This window comes from Prionailurus viverrinus, chromosome F2 (genome assembly GCF_022837055.1).
Source record: "Prionailurus viverrinus isolate Anna chromosome F2, UM_Priviv_1.0, whole genome shotgun sequence".
Taxonomy (NCBI): Eukaryota; Metazoa; Chordata; class Mammalia; order Carnivora; family Felidae; genus Prionailurus; species Prionailurus viverrinus.
In genome coordinates, this window is record NC_062578.1 from 57,369,357 (window position 1) to 57,394,733 (window position 25,377).

At 34.9% G+C, this 25,377-nt stretch overlaps 1 protein-coding gene across 2 annotated transcripts in view; it reads right to left on the reverse strand.

Moving 5' to 3' along the window:
• The window catches only part of CSMD3 (CUB and Sushi multiple domains 3), a 1,270,863-nt gene that overhangs the window by 113,189 nt on the left and 1,132,297 nt on the right, over positions 1 to 25,377 (reverse strand). For both annotated transcript variants that reach the window (XM_047842282.1, XM_047842281.1), the window contains 6 exons: positions 21,838 to 21,956; positions 20,632 to 20,701; positions 8,621 to 8,737; positions 4,987 to 5,196; positions 1,184 to 1,372; positions 333 to 510 (listed from right to left, as the gene is read on the reverse strand). In XM_047842282.1, coding sequence (XP_047698238.1) covers positions 333 to 510; positions 1,184 to 1,372; positions 4,987 to 5,196; positions 8,621 to 8,737; positions 20,632 to 20,701; positions 21,838 to 21,956 — 883 coding nt within the window. The remainder of the gene's footprint in view (positions 1 to 332; positions 511 to 1,183; positions 1,373 to 4,986; positions 5,197 to 8,620; positions 8,738 to 20,631; positions 20,702 to 21,837; positions 21,957 to 25,377) is intronic.

Below are 25,377 nucleotides of genomic sequence, written 5' to 3' on the forward strand. Positions count from 1 at the left end.
ATTATGATTTGAACATAGGCTTTTAAATTTCACTGGTGTTATAGAGAACTTGCTTATCTTACATTTATTCTGCTATTCATAATAACTTTCCATCGTTTTTCACCCATGAAAATTTTTGTTCTAAGTGTTTAGCTACTTCATGGGCAAATAAGCCAAAACCTATTTCTCTTGTTTGTCTCATTCTACAAACCACACACTGTCACCCTCGGTTACTCACACCAATTCAAATATCAGATGGCAATGTGTGCAGAGGGTTGTGATATGTTTTCATTCGTACCTTGTTTCACCGTTATATATAGTTGAATCAATCAACAACAATGGTGCTGGCTTACCATACAGTAATGAAATCATAGATTGGTTCTGTTTGAAGCACAGTAAAATTGATGTAGATTCCATTCCCAGGGGGTACTCTTACAAGCCAAAAACAGTCTTGAAAGTTAGGATATTCGTCAGGATACCCAGGAGAATAAATGGTGCCATTCATTGCAGTTATATTTCCTCCACAAAGAGCTACAGAAAAGACACACACAAAAATGTTAAAATAAAATAACAATAAACTGATGATAGAGAAAAAGGCAAACATTGCATCTCTCAAGCAGTATAAAATATATCTGTGTTATGTTTCATCCCAGTTAAGGTATATAAAATGAGGTTGGCAATACATGTATATAATCTGCTTTTATTTATTTTTCAATGTGAGGTATGCTATATAGTTACCACTAACTATTCTTAGACTAGTAAACTAGATTTTCTGCTGTTCAACTTTCATCTCATATCGTGTATACATACAAAGCCTTATAAAAGGTTCAAGTCCTTTTTATTCAAAAGAATTTTTAGAGAAAATGAGCCCAAATTCAGTAGCGGTAGCTGCATTATTGGCTTGTATAAGAATGATTATTAAATACAGGCACACGCACTCAGAGAGACACAGGAGAAGCTCTGAAGTGTTAATCAACTGTATTTTCACTTCTAACGGAGAAGGTTAGAATTCCTGCCAATAATGATGAAATCAGTTATTCATTTTGGAGCCTTCAGGGTTTTGACCTGACTCTAATTCTCAACTGAAAGAAAGATTACACATTTAACATGCTATTTGAAAAGAAAGACAAAATAGAGTGCCAAGACAAAAATTATGAAACACAGACAATATCACCTAAAACATAGCTTCAAGTTAGAAGCATACCTTCACACCTTGGAAGTGGATGATTCCAGTTACGACTCACTCCATGAAGGCAAGTGAGAGCTGAATTTCCAATTAGTGTGTATCCAGGGAAACATTCAAATGAAATGGTTTGACCCACAGTAAAATCATTGCCAATTACAAAACCATTTCGAAACGGGCGTGGATCAGGACAGCTTTGCAACTGATAGGCTGGAAAAGGGAAAAGGAAAACGGTTTTCGTTGCTGAATATCGGAATACCACAGACGGGTACTATTTGCAACTTGCAAAATGAACGCAGCACTGCCTGCTGTTGGTTATAAATAGTAATTCAGATTTATAATAAGTGATGTCAATGGCAGTGAGATATAAACTTCTTCTTGTGTCTATAATTGTCATATTTAAAATGTTAGTACGATTCATAGAAATGCATTCAGTTGCTACACCCATTTATGCAACCTATCTAAATTATAACTTTTAATGAAAATGTAAGTTACTCGTACAATTTTAATCAGACATATTCTAATTCCTATCCATAGAATGCAATTGCTTCGTGGTTACATTGCATGTACACAGAATAGAATAGACATATGTGTAAGCCTAATTCTGAGACTTTTTAAAATTTTACTGTTTTTTCTCTAAAAAAAAACAAACCATAATATCCCATTGTTCAATTTCTCCCAATAAGTTATTTAATAAGATAAAATATTAGGAAACACATTTCCTTCTAATATAAATTTTATATTTCAGTTATCATGATATTTTTGGCTTAGTATAACTGCATGTTTATATGTTCATACTTCTCTTGTACTACACTCTGTATGAAATCAAAGCTCCTATTATATTTATCACTATATACTAAAAGTTTTGTCCATTGCCTTTTACACGGTAGGTGTTTAATGAGCATTACTAAATAACTTTTGAAACTATAAACAGCATAAATATTCATATACTCATATAAATATTATTAATATTTGGGATTTTGTTTTCAAGAAGTTCAAAATTATATTGTAATTAATAAAATTTAAATTATCAGTGGTCAGAAATATTTTGCTCCTGACCATTGAATTCTAAATTCCCCAAATCAAAACCGCATTTATACTTGAATATGTAACCTTAAGTTGTTTACTAAAAATATAACTCAAATTTTAAAAGTAGATATTTCAGAATTAATAAACAATCCATTTAATATGTTAAGTGCTTTTATTCTTTGTTTCTTTTATTTGAATTCACATTTCACACACACACAAATATCAAAGCCAAAGGAGTCATTCCAGTTTAAGACAAATGTGTATTATTTGATGATTAGGAGTCAGAATTTGTTATTCTACTAAATAAACCCTGTCTCACGTTTAAAAGGGTTTTTTTCCAGTTTTATTAAGATATAATTAACATACAGTGTTGCATGAGTTTAAGGTATACAATATAATGATTTGACTTCCATATGTGAAAGAGTATCACAATAAATTTAGGTAATTAGATACTTTGGAGTAGGATAAGACTCAGACAGATATATAATCCTGTGATAACTTCTATAACATTTTATTTTCTAAGCTTTTTGCCTTAATAAGGAAATATAGGATAGATTTTAAATTTTCAGGAAAAAGTTCTCACCCCATAAAATTTACAATAGGGGGCTTAACATCACAATAATGTTGCCAGTAAAATATTAATCTTGGCAGCCATTTTTTCAGTAGAAAAATATACTGAATTTTGTGATATTCTTTTTTTCCAAAATTCAGAAAGTTCTTAAAAGCTAATCACAAAATCATCCAAAAGTAACATTGATTCTTTGAATCTGTATAAATTAACCTATTTCTCAAAAATGCTATTAACTCAACTGATATAAATGCATTAAAGAAGAGATAGTTTTAAAATTCAATATAACTCACAATATTTAGTGATCATTGTTAACACATTATGGCTCATGTCAAAAATATTAATATTATATCAATAATAGTAAAAATTCTATATCTTTTATGCTTTTATTATCCAATTAATGAATCTTTTTTCAAGGGCACATTGACTGAAAAATGCAGTCAGTAAAGTTCAAATTCTAGTTTTACATCATTCAGATAAGAGCATTGTTTTGAGAGGCAGCAGGAAAAAGAAGGCAGGAAAAAAGAAGACGAAGCCTGGTTTAAGGTAAGTAGCAAAGTGCTTGGCTTAAGGCCCTGAACACCTGCTAGAGAGGGACTACAAATATAGCTCTGTGTCTTCTAGCAGCAAATAAGAAACTTAAATCAGTTGCCCAACTGTTTTTGAAATAATTAAATTCCTTGGGAACATGGTTGATTCTGCACTGAGAGGTGGCAGAAATGATTTCTATTTTATGTAAAGGATGATGTGTGATCCTGTGCTCTTAAATTATGTATGCAAGCACAATGCAAATTGTAATTATTTTAGAACCATGTAGTTGGATGTTCTATTTTAACTATTCTTAAATTTCCTTTGGGGTATCTACTTTTATTCAGTAAATATTTGTTGTGCTCTTACTGTTATTCTAGGCACTTGAGATACATCGATGAACATGACAAAGATGCCTGCTCTTGTGGCGCTCACATCCAGAAGTGTCACATGCTCATATAATACTTTAATAATTATGGCAGAGATGTAATTAATTGTGATATTATTATTGATATATCAACATATAATATATAATATATTACACCAACATATAATATATATTATACCAACATATAATATATAACATATTATATATTATTGATATATATTATTGTGAGATGTAATTATATTATGATTAAAAATTGTAGTCATTGGAACTACATTGAATAAAATATAACTTTAAATATTTAATTTTATTTATTTTTTTTTAATTTTTTTTTAACGTTTTATTTATTTTTGGGACAGAGAGAGACAGAGCATGAACAGGGGAGGGGCAGAGAGAGAGGGAGACACAGAATCCGAAACAGGCTCCAGGCTCTGAGCCATCAGCCCAGAGCCCGACGCGGGGCTCGAACTCACGGACCGCGAGATCGTGACCTGGCTGAAGTCGGACGCTTAACCGACTGCGCCACCCAGGCGCCCCTAAATATTTAATTTTAAATACTAGACTTAAAAAATCTGAAATAATATAATAATAAACATAGCTAAAATGCACTAAATATTTACTAATGGTATATATCACGGCACATATTTCAAATTAATTTCATCATATACAACAAAACAATTAATCTGGGACGTACTATTACTAACTCCATCATGCAAATAAAGTAACGGAGTGGAACTCTAGTCTATTTTAGATTGGATCTGGAGAGTTAACACTTGAGGCTGGGTCTCTACTCAAAAGGGGTAATAATCTTGCCAAGGGTTATGCAGCAATTTTATAATAGAAATAGGACTAAAATAATATGATTGTCAGAGTATTTATTTTATATACTCATGGAAATGGAATGGAATGAAGGAATGCCATATTCTATCATGATGAAGTAGAAAGAAAATAATTTTACAAAGATTTCATGAGTACTACAAAATATCTTTCAATATGCTTATTTTAATATATGAGCAAAGTTACATCTTTGATATCCAGCTTGCCTTGCTTAACTGCCTTGCCTTGGCTTGCTTATTTTAATTGTATATTAAGAGCAATTGAATCCTGTTTTCGTGCTTAGAATTTTCCAAGGGCTCAGACAGACATCATCTCCCCTATACAGTTGCCCAAAAATTGCAATATTAAAAACATCTGCCTAATTGAGGCTTGACTTAGTGTAGGTTCCTTTCTCTTTCTAAAACAGAATATAGAAAATAGATTGCTAATAGTCGATTTGGAGCTAAATAAGCTTTTACTTTTTGCTATTATTCTCACCTTGGTATACAATGTGGAACCCTTGTTTGTTTTGTGAATAGTCACTGTGAAAATATAAACTGGTCTCATGAGTCGTACTAAATAGGGAAGATGGTATTTGAGGACCACTCAGTCGGCCAATAACAGTACTAGTTTCTGATGATCCACTTCTTACTTCCAAATAATCATGTATGGTTTCTGTAGAGAAATTTACAAACTGTAGATGTACACCTAAAAAAGAAAAACAAATAACAGTACTTTATTGCTTTATCCGATTAAATACGTGCACACACACATATGCACAAAGCACACTCAAATACTGTAGTTACATGTTTCCTTTCAGGTTAAGAGCCATACTCTCAAGATCTGGGCCATGGGTTTGCTGTTTGCTAGGGCAATTAGCTTTGCCATCGTTCAAAGTAACAGAATACTGCTCTCAAATGCCCACTACTTGTCACATGGGAATATCTTTCACTTTACTATAATGTTGCCATAGCAAAAACCAATAAAAAAAATGGCTTTCTTACTCTTTAATGCCATTTAAAATTGTATCAAGCAATTTTTAAAAGTAAAAAGTCATTCAGTAAATATGCATTTTATAATAGTCCAATTTGAAGCCAAAGTATGATTGCAGTTTTTATTTATTAACATAATCAAACTCCACAATTGCATTAGAAATTAGTCATTCATCTACAGGAGATACATTACCTTACTCAACATATCATTTTGAGGCATGTATTTATGTACATGCTCTTTACTATTTTATCAGAATATAATTCTGATTTTTATATACTAGTCTCAATAAAATCTAGTGATCATTGTTATATGCTGTCATATTGCAATGTAGTCTCACTATCTTTATAAACATACAAATGTGAGATAGTGAAAGGTCTCTGAGATGGAAAAAAGAAAAGCCTCACTGAGGTATGTTCGCCTAATTCAATTAATACTCAATTTTAGTGAATTAGAGGGTATTTTTACTACAACTATCATTCTCCACCTTGTTAGTAATAAAATCTGACATTTATCGAGTGTTTGCTAAACACTCTTTTAAGTGTTTATGTATTTATTTTATTTCTTTAAGTGCTAATTTATTTAATGTTCACAGGTACTCATGAGAATGAGGAAACTGAGGCACAGTGAAGCTAACCAATATGCTAAATTACACAGTGACCTAAAAGTGCTGAAATTCAAACTCAGACCCCCTGGCTCTTGGACTCTTGCTCTGAATGATTACACTGGAGTTCTCACCTAACGTCACGTTTTGTTCCTGGAAAAAGAGTGCCACAAAAAGTTTTTGTCACATGGAGAAAAAGTTTTATAGGCAAGTACATTTGGGAAACATTCACAATAGGCTTTAAAATTTTAAACAAGTTTCTGTACAATTATACAAATTCTTGGAACTTTGAACATACTACCTTAATATGTGAGGTTCCAAGAATTGCATATTTTTTCTAAACACTTCCCCTGAGCCTCCTTTTCAAAAATTATTTTGTCAACAAGGTTTTAGGGACGTAAAAAACTGCTCCTTTAATTTTAAAATATATTCAATTTTCCTTTCAAAAATTACAAAGTACCTTTTTGAAATACATTAGAACTAATTTTTGATTTAACCAAAACTCAAAGAAAATGGTGGCATTATTTAAATGTAATCAAATCAGAATGTCTCTAATGTTTTCATTTCTAAAATAGAGATGTGTATTACTTTTAATTTTAATGAACTTGGTTTTTAAAATCAAGGAGGTATTGGGGCGCCTGGGTGGCCCAGTCGGTTAAGCGTCCGACTTCGGCTCAGGTCATGATCTCGCGATCCGTGAGTTCGAGCCCCGCGTCGGGCTCTGTGATGACAGCTCAGAGCCTGGAGCCTGTTTGGGATTCTGTGTCTCCCTCTCTCTCTGACCCTCCCCCGTTCATGCTCTGTCTCTCCATCTCAAAAATAAATAAACGTTAAAAAAATAAAAATAAAAATAAAAAATAAAATAAAATCAAGGAAGTATTAACAAAAGGTAAGTTGATGACTCTAATAAAATATGCTTAATAATTTATTTTAAAATAATTCATTTAGCTCCATAAGCAACTTGGATGAGTCCTCTTAAGTGACTGGTAAAAGACACATAAAAATAACCATATAGGTTCAAACCTATTATCCATTAGCATTGTTATTGTCGTTCAATGAATGGACACAGAATTTGCCTATAACTTCAGAGTTAATTCCCATGTTGTAGCCAGAATAATCTTTTATTTTTAAGAGAGAATTTTTTTTATTGTGGAATTTCTTTAGTTTTTCATCTGCATCTTTCCATGTCACTCTGTTTACCTAGAATTTCTATCCCCCACAGACTGACCCTGTTTGTTGGGCTGATTCTTATCTATAAAGTCACAATTTAGGAATCATTCTTCTAACAAGACTTTTCTGCATTTCCTGGATGAGGCTGGATATCTGTAATAATTACAATCCTATGTTCTTTATTATAGTTTATTGTAATAACATATTTGTCTATCTGTCTCCTTATTATGACTGTAACTTATCTGGGGAAAGGTACAAAGTCTGTTTGACTATGCATTTTATTCCCAGTTTAGCATAGTACTTGGATTATAATACGTACTCAGTAAGGAATTGTCAAAACGAGTTTTCTATGAATTTATGTAAAATATTTAGTTATGTAAAATATTTAAATACGAATTTTTATTCTGAGACCATAGATGTCTTTGAGCAATGAGGTACTAAATTCAGTCCACAAAGAGTGAGATAGTACAGAATTTCTTAATTGCTCGAAATCCACAAAGTTTGTGGGTGTGTCACAGGGAGTCTACCCATCCTCCTCTTCTGTGATTTAATAAACAAGTCTATCATCCATCTATCACTTCTACTTAGCATGTACAGACCCATGTGATATGGAGCTACATGAGAATATATTGGTGATAGAAGTGTGAGAGAGAATCTATGAAATGCTATACAATGCAGTATACAACTACCTGGGTTATAGAAATTAGAAATTAGAAATTTTGTACTATTTTCAAATGTAAAATCTTACTTATTTGCAATTAATATTATATAAATTCAGGGATGCCTGGGTGGCTCAGTCGGTTAAGGATCTGACTCTTGATTTCAGCTCAGGTCATAATCTCATGGTCATGAGATTGAGCCCCACGTCAGGCTCTGTGCCAGGTGTGGAGCCTGCTTAAGACTCTTGCCCTCTCTCTCTCTCTCTCTCTCCCCTCTGCCCCTCTCCTGCTTGCTCTCTCTCTCTCAAAAAAAAAATAGACAAATTCAATAAATTACTAGAAAATAATTTATCTATACACTACTCGGTTCCAATGACAAGAAGAGAGCTACAAAATAATTATACGTAAAAACTCACATTGAATTTATTATTGCCACGCACATCTAAATCAGGCTAAATCCATACAAATCAACTGGAAAATATCATAAAGTTATCTATCTGTCTATCATGTAACTATAAAATTAGAAAATGCCCATATGCTTTCAATTATCCTAGTATTTCAAGTGAAAGGTTCAAGCAATCCAAATCTTACCGCTTAACTGATATAACTCACAACTATAATTTGTGAGTGTTTACTACACATTGATATTTCTTTCTAGGGATGCATTAATAATACGGAAAACTCTTTCATATGCTTTTAATATACATACCAAAACCTACGGGCAGCTTTATTGTCCACGTGCAATCTAAACTGCTGGGATAGTTTCCAGGAAACCCAGGGCTGAGGATCACACCACTGAAATCTGACATGGCACCTCCACACTGAGCTACAAAACAAGACGTACCGTGTCAGCCAGAACAGCAGAATACTTTACGGTATTAAAAACAAGTTGAAATCATTTCAAGTCTTAATCAAGTCTGAGTTAAAACTGTTTGATATAAATGTTAATATTGTCAACTCTCATTCACACCACATACTAGTAATCAAATATAATCAACTGACAATGCATTTTCTAAAATAGCTTTAAAAGACATCATACTTTCTTCCTCAGCAATAAATGCAAGCTAAATCAATTATTGCACAGCAAGAAGTAGCTCATGTGCAGTGAATACAATCAAACAAGGAGAATATGTCCTTTTCCACAGAGGCAGTTTATTTCTTACCAGTAAGTACTTCTAGGGACGTATTCATTCATTCCAACGATGATATAATTTAGCCAACAACATCCATTCTAAGTACTGTATTAGAGAGGGAACTATTTTGCCAACCTTCCCTCCTTCTTTTTGTGAGAAGGTTAAGGAATTTTAAGAAAAATAATGGTTTCTATTGTTAATATGTGAGGGATTCACATATCACACCTGAGATATGGCCGCCTTTTATCATAAAAGAATTAGACGAAGAATAGGAAGTACAAAACAAGTTAAAAGATGCACAAGGTTTGAGAATTTAGGCATAGTTTATATACATGCTTGTTTCAGACCCCTATTATATTGATTTGTTATTAATAAGGAAAAGATACAAGAACAGATACTTACCCAAGTTCGTGATTAAATAGAACTATTTAACATGTATTGAAAGAGTCATTGCATTTTAGAAGCTAATTCTTTCCTCTAAAAGTACCTTTTTATTATTTGATCATATAAGGACTAAAATACAGTTGTTAATTGTGAAATGAAAAATCAAATTTCATGACTGTGCACCAAGTTTTAAAGTTACCTGTATAGAGCACTTACCTGCGATTTCATTCATTTATTCATTGTTAGGAAACAAAAGATACTCAAACTTCAGATTATATATCATAAAAGCAAATTCAGTAAAAATTTGACTCGTGTTTTGTGTATCAGTAACTCTTTGACAGCTATCTTTATGTGAACTGAATGAATTACATCAAATAGATTTTACCAGGGAGTCATATGTATAATATATAATATATAGCAATCTTCATATAAACCTTTCTTTCAAACTGTGATTACCTTTGAGCTCTAAAGAGACACTTGCACACTTTCTTATCTTTCTGAAATCTCCACTAATCCATCCTTAAACCAGAGCAATTTTTCAACTTATAGAGACAATTAATGTTCCAAAATTCCTTTTTCTAAAGTGTGACTGTTCATATATATTTATCACAGTCTGAGGATTAATGAGTGGTAGAGAAAATATTTTGGCCATTCCAATATATTTTTAAGGGGCACCTGGGACACTCAGTCAATAAGAATCTGACTCTTGATTTCAGCTCAGCTCACGACCTCATGGTTCATGAGTTCAAGCCCTGTGTCAGTCAGGCTCTGCACTGATGGCCGGGAGCCTCCTTGGGAGTCTCTGTCTCCCCCTCTCTCTGTCCCTCCCCCGTTCATGCTCTCTCAAAAATAAATAAATAACCGTTTAAAAAAGAAGCAAACATATATATATATATATATATATATATATATATATATTAGTTTTGGCAAGAGTGCATTGTAGGTTTGTGTTGCTTTATTGTGAACTTTGGGTAAAAGAGTACAAGGATGCTCTCTTGCTTTATTGCCTTCAACATCTCATCTTTCAGCTGCTCATTGCCCCTTCGATTCTGCTACTTTCTGTCTCTTTAGATATGACCTGAAAATCCCAACCTCTTTGTTACTCACCTCTCTAGAGTTTAAATCCCAAAATCAGAGGAGAAAAAAAGGAAAGGAAATGAAGAGCAAAGAACTCATGAAGGAGAAAGAAAGAATGGCACGTCATGAAAGACATGAAGAAGAATCCAAAAAATGCATCTTCCTTCAGCTCCACATTCATGCGTACTCATTCAGTGTCTCTGCAATCTCCACACACGTACGTCTCTAATGACAATTCTTTGTGTCCTCCTAGTGCCTCTGTAGTAGACTCTACTGGGCCCCATTTCACTCTTTTAGTTAAAGATACAACTATAGCCTACAAGATGAACACTACCATAGTCGTCTCAGATAAGAACATCTTTGATTCTTCTTTCTGATTTGCCTCTATCACCTAAAAATCTCAAGTGATTTTTCCTTCCATCCATCAGAATATCTGGCAGATTGTTTATTTTCCAGTTCACAAGGCTGTAACCTTATTCCATGATGACTGGAGCTGTAGGACATTTCTGAATCAGCCTCCTGCCTTCTGTTTATCCTTATGATGTGGCCATGATGTCACTTCAAATACTGTGTCTATCAAATACAGTACAAGCTTATTGTCTAAAATCTATAGGATACAAACAAGTGAGTAGAAAAGGAAATAAAAATGCCCTCTAACTTTACTACCCCTAGATAACTTATTTATCTTTATATTTTTTCTTCTGCAGAAAAATATATATGTATGTTTGTTTATACATGTGTGTGTGTATACAATGAAAATAGGCTCCTACAGTGAATTGCTTTAAGCCTTTTTACACTTAACTATATATTGTAAACTTTGGTCATGTCATTAAATATTCCATTATAATGATCACTTCCTTTTTTTTTTTTATTTCTTCCCCATTATTAGATGCTTCAGTTACTGGCTATTTTTCATGATAATAGCTACCACTCTGAATACCTATGTGTTCTAGGTTCAGTGCTAAATAATTTAAACACATTCTTTCTTTCATTTAATTCTTACAATAGCCATATGATGTGGACCTTATTGTCCCATTTAGTAGGTGAGCAAACAGAAGCTCAAAGAATAATATGCTGAGCATACATAGCTATTGTATATTAACTGAAATGTGAATATTGATATATGGGCATCAAAATCTAGTGAGTATTTCGTACAGTTTCATATCAATTTTTTCCTATTTGGTGAAATTTAAACTCCCTAGTTAAATTTTATTAAGTTATCACTTCCATCTAATACTTCTCTTGATAACAGTATACAATGAAAATGTAGATTTAATCAAAATGCAATAATTTACCTAAAAAATTAGTAAATTGGTAAGAGTAATAATTGGTGCTAATAATACAGAAGGATAAAAATTGTCATATAATACTGAGATGGTATTTAAATTGATGCAAACTTCTGAAAGCAATGTGGCATAAATTATCCAAGCTTTAAATAGTTATATGCAATGACATAAATAATCTACTTAGGTAAAATTCTAAGTAAACAATTAGAGAATGCACGAAGGAATGCTAAAAGACTTACAAATGTATACTGAAAGACAAAAACCTGGGGAACTGGGAAGATGGCAGCGTAGGAGGACACTGGGCTCACCGTACGTCCTGCTGATCACTTAGATTCCACCCACACCTGCCTAAATAACCCAGAAAACTGCCAGAAGATTAGCAAAATGGAGTCGGAGTCTCCAGAGCCAAGCGCAGACGAGAGGTCCACTGAAGAGGGTAGGAAGGGTGGCTAGGCAGTGCGCGCAGCATGGACTGGCAGGAGGGAGCTGGGGCAGAGAGGCAGCCTGCCTGCCAAGCAGAGCCCCCGAGTCTGGCTGGCAAAAGCAGAGGGGCCGGATGGAGTGTGTTCCGACAGCAAGCAGGACTTAGCATCTGGGAGGTCATAAGTGAACAGCTCTGCTCAGAAAGCGGGAAGGCTGGAGGACAAAGGGAGGGACAGTTGCTGAGCCCCCGGAGGACAGAGCTCAGTTTGGCAGGGAACAAAGGCGCTCGCCAGCGCCATCTCCCTCGCCCATCCTACAGCCAAAATCTCAAAGGGAACCAGTTCCTGCCAGGGAACTTGCTTGCTCTGCACAAACACCCAACGCTGTGCTTCTGCGGAGCCAACCCTCTGACAGCGGGTCAGACTCCCTTCCGCTGCCACAGGGCCCCTCCTGCAGTGGATCACCTAAGAGAAGTGAGCTAAGCCTGCCCCTCCTGCCCCCATGCACCTTGCCTACCCACCCCAGCTAATACACCAGATCCCCAGCACCACAAGCCTGGCAGTGTGCAAGTAGCCCACACGGGCCACGCCACCCCACAGTGAATCCCGCCCCTAGGAGAGGGGAAGAGAAGGCACACACCAGTCTGACTGTGGCCCCAGAGGTGGGCTGGGGGCAGACATCAGGTCTGACTGCAGCCCCGCCCACCAACTCCAGTTATACACCACAGCACAGGGGAAGTGACCTGCAGGTCCGCACCATTACAGGGACTATCCAAAATGACCAAACGGAAGAATTCCCCTCAAAAGAATCTCCAGGAAATAACAACAGCTAATGAACTGATCAAAAAGGATTTAAATAATATAACAGAACGTGAATTTAGAATAATAGTCATAAAATTAACCGCTGGGCTTGAAAACAGTATAGAGGACACAAGAGAATCTCTTGCTACAGAGATCAAAGGAATAAGGAATAGTCAGGAGGAGCTGAAAAACACTTTAAACGAGATGCAAAATAAAATGGAAACGACCACGGCTTGGATTGAAGAGGCAGAGGAGAGAATAGGTGAACTAGAAGATAAAATTATGGAAAAAGAGGAAGCTGAGAAAAAGAGAGATATAAAAATCCAGGAGTATGAGGGGAAAATTAGAGAACTAAGTGATACACTAAAAAGAAATAATATACACATAATTGGTATCCCAGTGGAGGAAGAGAGAGGGAAAGGTGCTGAAGGTGTACTTGAAGAAATAATAGCTGAGAACTTCCCTGAACTGGGGAAGGAAAAGGCATTGAAATCCAAGAGGCACAGAGAACTCCCTTCAGATGCAATTTGAATCGATCTTCTGCACGACATACCATAGTGAAACTGGCAAAATACAAGGATAAAGAGAAAATTCTGAAAGCACCAAGGGATAAACGTGCCCTAACATATAAAGGGAGACCTATAAGATTCGGGACTGATCTCTCTTTTGAAACTTGGCAGGCCAGAAAGGATTGGCAGGAGATCTTCAATGTGTTAAACAGAAAAAATATGCAGCCGAGAATCCGTTATCCAGCAAGTCTGTCATTTAGAATACAAGGAGAGATAAAGGTCTTCCCAAACAAACAAAAACTGAAGGAATTTGTCACCATTAAACCAGCCCTACAAGAGATCCTAAGGGGGACCCTGTGAGACAAAGTCCCAGAGACATTGCTACAAGCATAAAACATACAGACATCGCAATGACTCTAAACCCATATCTTTCTATAATAACACTGAATGTAAATGGATTAAATGCGCCAACCAAAAGACATAGGGTATCAGAATGGATAAAAAAAACAAGACCCATCTATTTGCTGTCTACAAGAGACTCATTTTAGACCTGAGGACACCTTCAGATTGAGAGAGAGGGAATGGAGAACTATTTATCATGCTACTGGAAGCCAAAAGAAAGCTGGAGTAGCCATACTTATATCAGACAAACTAGACTGTAAATTAAAGGCTGTAACAAGAGATGAAGAAGGGCATTATATAATAATTACAGGGTCTGTCTATCAGGAAGAGTTAACAGTTATAAATGTCTATGTGCCGAACACCGGAGCCCCCAAATATATAAAAAAATTACTCATAAACATAAGCAACCTTATGGATAAGAATGTGGTAATTGCAGGGGACTTTAACACCCCACTTACAGAAATGGATAGATCATCTAGACACATGGTCAATAAAGAAACAAGGGCCCTGAATGATACATTGGATCAGATGGACTTGACAGATATATTTAGAACTCTGCATCCCAAAGCAACAGAATATACTTTCTTCTCGAGTGCACATGGAACATTCTCCAAGATAGATCATATACTGGGTCACAAAACAGCCCTTCATAAGTATACAAGAATTGAAATTATACCATGCATACTTTCAGACCACAATGCTATGAAGCTTGAAATCAACCACAGGAAAAAGTCTGGAAAACCTCCAAAAGCATGGTGGTTAAAGAACACCCTACTAAAGAATGAATGGGTCAACCAGGCAATTAGAGAAGAAATTAAAAATATATATGGAAATAAAAAAAATGAAAATACAACAATCCAAATGCTTTGGGATGCAGTGAAGGCAGTCCTGAGAGGAAAATGCATTGCAATCCAGGCCTATCTCAAGAACAAGAAAAATCCCAAATACAGAATCTAACAGCACACCTAAAGGAAATTGAAGCAGAACAGCAAAGGCAGCCTAAACCCAGCAGAAGAAGAGAAATAATAAAGATCAGAGCAGAAATAAACAATATAGAATCTAAAAAAACTGTAGAGCAGATCAACGAAACCAAGAGTTAGTTTTCTGAAAAAATAAACAAAATTGATAAACCTCTAGCCAGGCTTCTCAAAAAGAAAAGGGAGATGACCCAAATAGATAAAATCATGAATGAAAATGGAATTATTACAACCAATCCCTCAGAGATACAAACAATTATCAGGGAATACTATGAAAACTTATATGCCAACAAATTGGACAACCTGGAAGAAATGGACAAATTCCTAAACACCCACACTCTTCCAAAACTCAATCAGGAGGAAATAGAAAGCTTGAACAGATCCATAACCAGCGAAGGAATTGAATCGGTTATCAAAAATCTCCCAACAAATAAGAGTCCAGGACCAGATGGCCTCCCAGGGGAGTTCCACCAGACGTTTAAAGCAGAGAGAATACCTATCCTTCTCAAGCTATTCCAAGAAATAGAAAGGGAAGGAAAACTTCCAGACTCATTCTATGAAGCCAGTATTACTTTGATTCCTAAACCAGACAGAGACCCAGTAAAAAAAAGAGAACTACAGGCCAATATCCCTGATGAATATGGATGCAAAAATTCTCAATAAGATACTAGCAAATCGAATTCAACAGCATATAAAAAGAATTATTCACCATGATCAAGTGGGATTCATTCCTGGGATGCAGGACTGGTTCAACATTCGCAAATCAATCAACGTGATACATCACACTAATAAAAGAAAAGATAAGAACCATATGATCCTGTCAATCGATGCAGAAAAGGCCTTTGACAAAATCCAGCACCCTTTCTTAGTAAAAACCCTTGAGAAAGTCGGGATAGAAGGAACATACTTAAACATCATTAAAGCCATTTATGAAAAGCCCACAGCTAACATCATCCTCAATGGGGAAAAACTGAGAGCTTTTTCCCTGAGATCAGGAACACGACAGGGATGCCCACTCTCACCGCCGTTGTTTAACATAGTGTTGGAAGTTCTAGCATCAGCAATCAGACAACAAAAGGAAATCAAAGGCATCAAAATTGGCAAAGATGAAGTCAAGCTTTCACTTTTTGCAGATGACATGATACTATACATGGAAAATCTGACAGACTCCACCAAAAGTCTGCTAGAACTGATACATGAATTCAGCAAAGTTGCAGGATACAAAATCAATGTACAGAAATCAGTTGCATTCTTATACACTAACAATGAAGCAACAGAAAGACAAATAAAGAAACTGATCCCATTCACAATTGCACCAAGAAGCATAAAATACCTAGGAATAAATCTAACCAAAGATGTAAAAGACCTGTATGCTGAAAACTATAGAAAGCTTATGAAGGAAATTGAAGAAGATATAAAGAAATTGAAAGACATTCCCTGCTCATGGATTGGAAGAATAAATATTGTCAAAATGTCAATACTACCCAAAGCTATCTACACATTCAATGCAGTCCCAATCAAAATTGCACCAGCATTCCTCTCGAAACTAGAACAAGTAATCCTAAAATTCATATGGAACCACAAAAGGCCCCGAATAGCCAAAGGAATTTTGAAGAAGACCAAAGCAGGAGGCATCACAATCCCAGACTTTAGCCTCTACTACAAAGCTGTCATCATCAAGACAGCATGGTATTGGCACAAAAACAGACACATAGACCAATGGAATAGAATAGAAACCCCAGAACTAGACCCACAAACGTATGGCCAACTCATCTTTGACAAAGCAGGAAAGAACATCCAATGGAAAAAAGACAGCCTCTTTAACAAATGGTGCTGGGAGAACTGGACAGCAACATGCAGAAGGTTGAAACTAGACCACTTTCTCACACCATTCACAAAAATAAACTCAAAATGGATAAAGGACCTGAATGTGAGACAGGAAACCAACAAAACCCTAGAGGAGAAAGCAGGAAAAGACCTCTCTGACCTCAGCCGTAGCAATCTCTTACTCGACACATCCCCAAAGGCAAGGGAATTAAAAGCAAAAATGAACTACTCGGACCTTATGAAGATAAAAAGCTTCTGTACAGCAAAGGAAACAACCAACAAAACTAAAAGGCAACCAATGGAATGGGAAAAGATATTTGCAAATGACATATCGGACAAAGGGCTAGGATCCAAAATCTATAAAGAGCTCACCAAACTCCACACCCGAAAAACAAATAACCCAGTGAAGAAATGGGCAGAAAACATGAATAGACACTTCTCTGAAGAAGACATCCGGATGGCCAACCGGCACATGAAAAGATGCTCAAGGTCACTCCTTATCAGGGAAATACAAATCAACACCACACTCAGATATCACCTCACGCCAGTCAGAGTGGCCAAAATGAACAAATCAGGAGACTATAGATGCTGGAGAGGATGTGGAGAAACGGGAACCCTCTTGCACTGTTGGTGGGAATGCAAATTGGGGCAGCCGCTCTGGAAAACAGTGTGGAGGTTCCTCAGAAAATTAAAAATAGACCTACCCTATGACCCAGCAATAGCACTGCTAGGAATTTACCCAAGGGATACAGGAGTACTGATGCATAGGGGCACTTGTACCCCAATGTTTATAGCAGCACTCTCAACAATAACTAAATTATGGCAAGAGCCTAAATGTCCATCAACTGATGAATGGATAAAGAAATTGTGGTTTATATACACAATGGAGTACTACATGGCAATGAGAAGGAACGAAATATGGCCCTTTGTAGCAACGTGGATGGAACTGGAGAGTGTGGCTAAGTGAAATAAGCCATACAGAGAAAGACAGATACCATATGGTTTCACTCTTATGTGGATCCTGAGTAACTTAACAGAAACCCATGGGGGAGGGGAAGGAAAAAAAAAAGTTAGAGAGGGAGGGAGCCAAACCCTAAGAAACTCTTAAAAACTGAGAACAACCTGAGGGTTTTTGGGGGGTGGAGGGAGGGAAGGGTGGGTGATGGGTATTGAGGAGGGCACCTTTTGGGATGAGCACTGGGTATTGTATGGAAACCAATTTGACAATAAATTTCTTATATTGAAAAAAAAAAAAAGAAAGACAAAAACCTAAACTCTATGAAGAGAAAATAACCACACAAATTAGACTATGCTGTGTGCCATGAAGCTATTTTAAATATCAAATTTTTGTGGGGAGTCTAGGTGGCTCAGTTGGATACATGATCTCACGGATTGTGGGTTCGAACTCCACATCAAGCTCCGTGCTGAATGCTTGCTCAGAGCTTGGAGCCTGCTTCAGATTCTGTGTCTCTTTCTCTCTCTGCCCCCACCCCCCACTTATGCTCTGTCTCACTTTATCTCTCAAAAATAAATAAATGTAAAAAAAATTTTTTAATATCAAATTTTTGAAAACATGCTATGGTATGGAAACTTATTCTAACTTAATGTCAAGGAAGAGTATATAGTATATATAAAATATATAAAGTGTGTGTATCTCTACCTCTCTCTCTTTCTCTTCATATATATATATATATATATATATATATACACACACACACACACACATATACTGTAGCATGCTAAAACTTTATTTTAATCATTCCTTAAGCAATATTTATTAATTAGTGTTCTAGACACTGGGGATATAGTAATGAACAGGTCTAAACTCTGTTTTCATATCAGCAAAATATATATGCCATTTATTTTGTTGTCTGTACCTTTTTGTATTCCCAATTTTTTATACTTTATTGGATACATACACACACACATCCCACACACATAACACATATACATAATTTGCATTATATATTTAAATTTTTACAATAGGCATTATATACATATAATCTTATAATTGAAATTATAAAATTGACATTATAATTGACTTGTAAATTATTTGATATCTAAAGAGATATATCTTCTAAAAAACATCATCCAATCTAAAATCTAATTGCTTTTGGGGTCCCTGGGTGGCTCAGTTGGTAAATGTCCGACTTCAGCTCAGGTCATGATCTCGCGGTTCATGACTTTGAGCCCCAAGTGGGGCTCTGTGCTGACAGCTCAGAGCCTGGAGCCTGATTTGGATTCTGTGTCTCGTTCTCTCTCTGCCACTTCCCCACTCACACTCTGTCTCTCTCTCAAAAAGAAACAAACATCAAAAAATAATAATAATAAAATAAAATAAAATCTAAATGCTTTCAATATCTTTGGGTAATTAAGACCATCCTTGCTTCTAGACACATTTTCCAGTAGTCTCAACAGAAATAGTACACCTGGTACATAGGCATAGATTGACTTGTCTTTGCCCTATATTCATATGTTAAAGCCTTCACACATTATCTGACTATATTAGACTTCAGGCTTCTAAGGAGGTAATTGAGGTTATATGAAATTATAAGGGTGGAGCCCTAATCTGATAGTACTACCATCCTTATAAGACACTAGAGGGACACCTGGGGGGCTCAGTTGGTTAAGCATTCTACTTGGTTTCGGCTCAGGTCTTGATCTTATGGTTCATGAGTTCAAGCCCCACATCAGGCTCTGCGCTGACAGTGAAGAGCCTGCTTGGGATTCTCTCTCTCCCTCTCTCTCTTTCCTGCTCTTTCTCTCTCTCAAAATAAATAAAAAAATAAACTTTAAAACAAAAAAGGAAACAAACAAAAAAAAAAAAAAAGAGAAAAGACACCATGTGAAGATGCAGGGAGAATATGGTCATTTACCAGCCGAGGAGAGAGGCCTCAGGAGAAAACAACCTTGCCAGCACCTTGCTTTTGGATTTCTAGCTTCTAGAACTGAGAGCAAATACATTTTTGTTGCCTAACCCAACCAGTCCGTGGTATTCTGTTAAGGCAGCCCAAGCAAACTAATACAATACAGAGGGAAGTCATAGAAGTCACACCAATTCTTTTGTTTTTGCCCGTTTTCCTACTCAAAAAAAGGCTATCTTCGACATATATTTATCTTAATTACACTTACCATCTAAAACTCTGTTTAAGTTTTATGGGCTGACTAAGTTTCCCAATGACTTGGGTCAACATCATCTCATCTTCCTGAAATTCCATCATGTAGTCAATGGTAGAACTAAATTACTCTTTTATTTCATGTCTTTTATTTCTACCACTCTAAATGGTATATAAATGATTTAAAGATAGGGATCACACCTCATATGTCTTTCTCAGATACTCTGTAGAGCCCAGGATATTAATGGTTGCATACAGATACTAGAAATGAGGAAGAGAAAAAAACATGAAAAAGTGGACAGAAATGACTGGAAGCAGCAGTAAGTTAGGGCACATATTGGGTCCATTCTTTCTAAGATCCAAGTGCCATTTTGATATATTCCATATCTAAATCACCTGTCACTACTGAAGACATCTCAAGGACTGTCATGCTCCCTTGGTACACTCCAGATTCCTTATTGTTTCCGGCTTAATAGCAAGCAATGAATATTTACTTACTTTCCTGATCTATGGGTATTTCTATCACAGCGTACTGAGAAAAAGTTCTAAGGATCGAACAATCTAGTAACTTTTCTCAATTTCTGAAGTCATCCATTGATATTGAAGTTTGAGTTAAAAATTCTAAACATGTAAAATAAATTTTAAAAGACATGAAATGTTTAGCTCAAAATATAATTTCCATAAAACTTGACAAAAGGCAAACTATATGTTTGAAGAACGTTATATACAGGGTGTGTCTTTAAAATTTGATAAAGCTTATAAATGAGTTACAATTCCTCAACTTACCCAAACAAATTGGGATTGGATAATTCCATCTTCTTACAGGTCCAGGCATACATGTAATATGAGAATGACCCTATATAAACAAGACAGTACAGTTCAGTACTCACTTTAAAAAGACTGAATTAAACATAGCAAACTTAGTATCATAAAAACAAGCTTAGATATATATTTTCATTTCTTATATTTTCAAACTTTTACTGGAATTTTCTTTAAAAAAAAATCATGGTAAAAAATTGTTTAAAAGATTGAATGAAATGACCACATATGTTACTGTTTATAATAAATTGTTATAATATTCAAGGTGAGATAGATTAAAGCATAATTTAAAAACATTTAATAAAAATATTAAAACAAGTCAATTAAGGTATATAAATTTTAAATTAAAATATAAAGTCCAGAAAGATCTGATTGTTCTTCTGAGACTAATAATTTGTAATACAACTTTAAAGACTCTAAATTATTAATTTTTAACTTTGCTTCCTCTAAGGAGTTTATTTACTTAACATATGAAATAGTTTTTGCCTCATATTTTTTCTCAATTTTTTAGTAGGTCTTTAGAGAGATTTTTATGCAACCATAAATTTGAGACCCTCTAAAATGTATTTGTAGTCGATTTTCACTAATTTGGGGAATTTATTTACATGGAAGTTTCATTTAATGCTTTAAGTAGCACTTTGTTTTTATTTTCAAATCTAAAAGATTCTAAAAGATGCAGGAGTTCAGTTGTTACATCCTATGGGAATAGAAAAAAAAGTGTGAAGTAAATATTAATTTTGATTCAAATTTAAGTTTTGGTCCCTTGCAAATAAAACCTATTTAGTCCAGGAGCTCTTGGGTGGCTCAGCTGGTTTTACAGACTCGATTTGGGCTCAGGTCGTGATCTCACGATTCGTGGGTTTGAGCCTCACATCAGGCACTGCACTGTCAGTGCAGGGCCTGCTTGGGGTACTTTCTCCCCCTCTCTCGGACCCTCCCCTGCTCTCTCTCTCTCTTTCTCAAAATAAATAAACTTAAAAAAAAACCATTTAATCCATTCCAGTAATTTCTCTCATGAATAAGTTTTATGAACAAATTTAATACCTTTGACTTGGTATGCTACTTGGTCTGAAATCAATATTTTTTGAAACTTGTGGATTATCAATCATTGTTCTGTTAAAATATTCTGAAAAAGCAATGCATATCAAAACTATAATTTAAAAATCACCTTACCTGAAGAGAATATCCTTGATCACACTGAAAGGACACAACATCACCAACCATATATCTGTCTCCAATTTTCATTCCACTGCTGGGAGTCTGCGGTTCAGGACAGGAATCCAAACCAATTGCTGAGAAATATAAAGATAATAGCATAAGTAACTTTCAAGTAATGAATGCTTAAATTATGCATATTAAATTACCAAAATTGAATACCATTATCATTAAAACTAGATTTTACATTGGGACATTAAGAATGTTCTGTGAATAATATTTAAGTGAACAAGATTTAACTGTAGTTGTTAAAAGCAATGTGCTTTGGAACTATACCATAAAACTATTTCTTTGGATTTTCATGGCACCAACCATTAAATAGCTCTGTGATTACGCTTAAAGTCTTTTTTAACTCCCAGCCTAAAAGTCTTCTACTGTAAAACAAAAATTAAAAATTCTTTTAAAAACTTCCTAGATAAAAAAGAAATAATAATTTATTGTGAGAGTAGAATGAAATTATATTTCTAAAGTGTTCTTAATAAAATAACTAAAAAACTATTTGCTATTTTGCCCATATCACCTGGTTCCTTCCTCCTTAATATAGAATGGACTTTTTAATTTATGAGACACATTTTTAAGTTACTTATTACATGTAAAATTTTTAAATGTATTTTTAAGGAAGATTTGTTGTCCATATATATTATAAATAAAAAGGAGAAAAACATGTAGCTCATTGAGACCTGAAAAGTTTTCGTGACACTTGAAATCAGTTATTTCTGAAGGGGAGACAATTATATAATTCAAAACACTTCCATTATTTTCACATTAACAATATATTTTTCTTTTTTTTTTAATTTTTTTTAATGTTTATTTATTTTTGAGACAGAGAGAGACAGAGCATGAATGGGGGAGGGTCAGAGAGAGAGGGAGACACAGAATCTGAAGCAGGCTCCAGGCTCTGAGCTGTCAGCACAGAGCCCGACGCGAGGCTCAAACTCACGGACCGTGAGATCATGACCTGAGCTGAAGTCGGACGCTTAACCGACTGAGCCACCCAGGCGCCCCGACAATATATTTTTCAATATATGGGGACAATACATACTAAATGTTAAGCTGTTTTCCTAAAATAAAGTCTTAAAAATTAATTTTTTGCCAAAATATTTTTTTCAAACATGTGAATGTACTACTATTACAAACTTTTTATTTTATTTTTTTAAATATAATTTACTGTCAAGTTAGCTAACATACAGTATATACAGTGTGCTCTTGGCTTTGGGGATAGATTCCTGTGATTCATTGCTTACATACAACACCCAGTGCTCATCCCAACAAGTGCCCTCCTCAATACCCATCATCCATTTTCCCCTCTTTCCCGCCCCCCCCCCATCAACCCTCAGTTAGTTCTCTGTATTTAAGAGTCTCTTATAGTTTGCCTCCCTCTCTGTTTGAAACTATTTTCCCCCTTCCCTTCCCCCACGGTCTTCTGTTAAATTTCTCAAGTTCCACATATGAGTGAAAACATATGATATCTGTCTTTCTCTGACTGACTTATATTTTCAGTAAAAGCCAATGTTTATTACCCATTTCTTTGCAATCCACATTTTGAAGCTAATCTAATGCATATTTAAATTATAAGAATAAGTAGTCACCACTGCAAAGTCATTATACATATGTTCTTTTCATGAAAAAACATTAAAAATTAAATCCTAAACAATTACAGTACTTCAGACATTCTTTTACTCCTTGATATTTCCCTCTGATGGATGCTCTCATAGCACTACTTTCTACATTCCTTTGTGATGCTTAGTATAAACTAATAATGAATAAATAATTATGTAATTAGTTGTTCAATATTTGTTTCCCCTCTGAGAATAGAAACTCTTAAGGGCAGCTTAGAGCACAGCATCTTAAGGACACATTCAATAAACATCAGTTGACTGGATGAATGAAGAGTATGGAAAACAAAGCGAATCCCTGTTTTGATAATTTCTTAATAGATACTAATGTCTACCCCTGCAAATGAAAAATGCTTTCTCTGCCTAATAATACAATGGTCAGAGTAGCTAAAAACCATGCCAAATTAGGTCACATTTAAGGACAGAAAATGACAGGAGAGCACTATCTTTATAGAATTATGATTAGATCAGAAAGGAAGGCAGTAAAGAGGAAGAGTAAATTGGTCATTTGGGAGTGCACTTGAGGCAATCCTAGAGGAGGCTAGAGTAGTCCATGGACTGGAATTCCAATGCCCTGTGCTTCAATTAAGTAGGTCTCTAAACATATATCATGCTCCATATCTCTTGATTTTTTTGAAATCTTGCATTTCTGGACCAAGGCAAGATAAGTTATCATTACATTGTGACCTACTTTAAAAATTTTAAGGTTTCATGTCTTGCTTCCCCAACTAGATTTTAGGATCTAAGAAGTGAAAGAAACTGTCTTATATTTGTTTTAATCTCATTTAATACCTACTAATGGGCCTTACACATTACATTTATCTGACTTCATGGAGCCCTTTTCAAAAATGAATGAATATCCCAAAAAAGTGATTTATGATATAAACATACATGTCTTATAAATAAGATTTCACCTCCCTTTGGTACAATCTTAGTTTTTAGGGAGTCCCGAACAGTACTTCTATTACTCTTTACTGCTAAGGTCATTCTTACAGTCATTCTTACTGAGAAGGCCAAATTTTGCACATGTTCATTTTTCTTTTCTATCAAGTACTTCATTCAGAGTCATATACACAGAAAACTATTAATATACAGAAGTGGTGATTTCCTTTTCTGAGAGGAGAACAAAATAAAACTATGGTATAGTGATGCTATAGAGTATTGAGAGCTTTATTGTGAAGTGAGGTTTATACATAATATATATGGACATAGTAAAATATTTTATAAGTTTTAACTTTAAAATGTGATACAAAAATCAATAAACTATGTAATAGCGATTTTGTAAGTTAAAAATTATACATATATACCTATATATATGAACAGAGAAAAATGAGTAAAAGGAAATATGCCAAATATTAGTATAGGTTAGGGTTCTTGATTATGAGAATATTGGCGATTTGTATGCCTTTCCTTGAATGTTCCTGTATTTCCAAAATTTTTATAATTTGGAATGAATTTTTAATTAATAAAATTCCTCATCTATTAGATGAATTAGTACTAGTAGCGAATTTGAGGGTAAAAGTACATATTCCCTTCTATTGTTTAAGACACTGAGTTAGGAAAAAAAAAGAGATTGAGTTGGACCAGCTAATCTGTTGAATATGATTGTTTCAAGGTAGAAAGCAAGGTGATGAGGTAATCAGATAAGCAGAAGTCACTGATGGCCTCTCTCATTTTTTTGCAGCCAATTATTTTATGTACACTAAAGAAGATAAAACAGAAATATCTGAAAATCTTACAGTTCATATTTTACATTTTTTTATTTGAACAAATAAACCTCTGAGTGATTAAATAGCAATTTTAAAGTAGCTAGATTTATGGTGGTGATTATTCATAATGCATATAAAGGTTGAATCACTATGCTGTCCACCTGGAACTAACA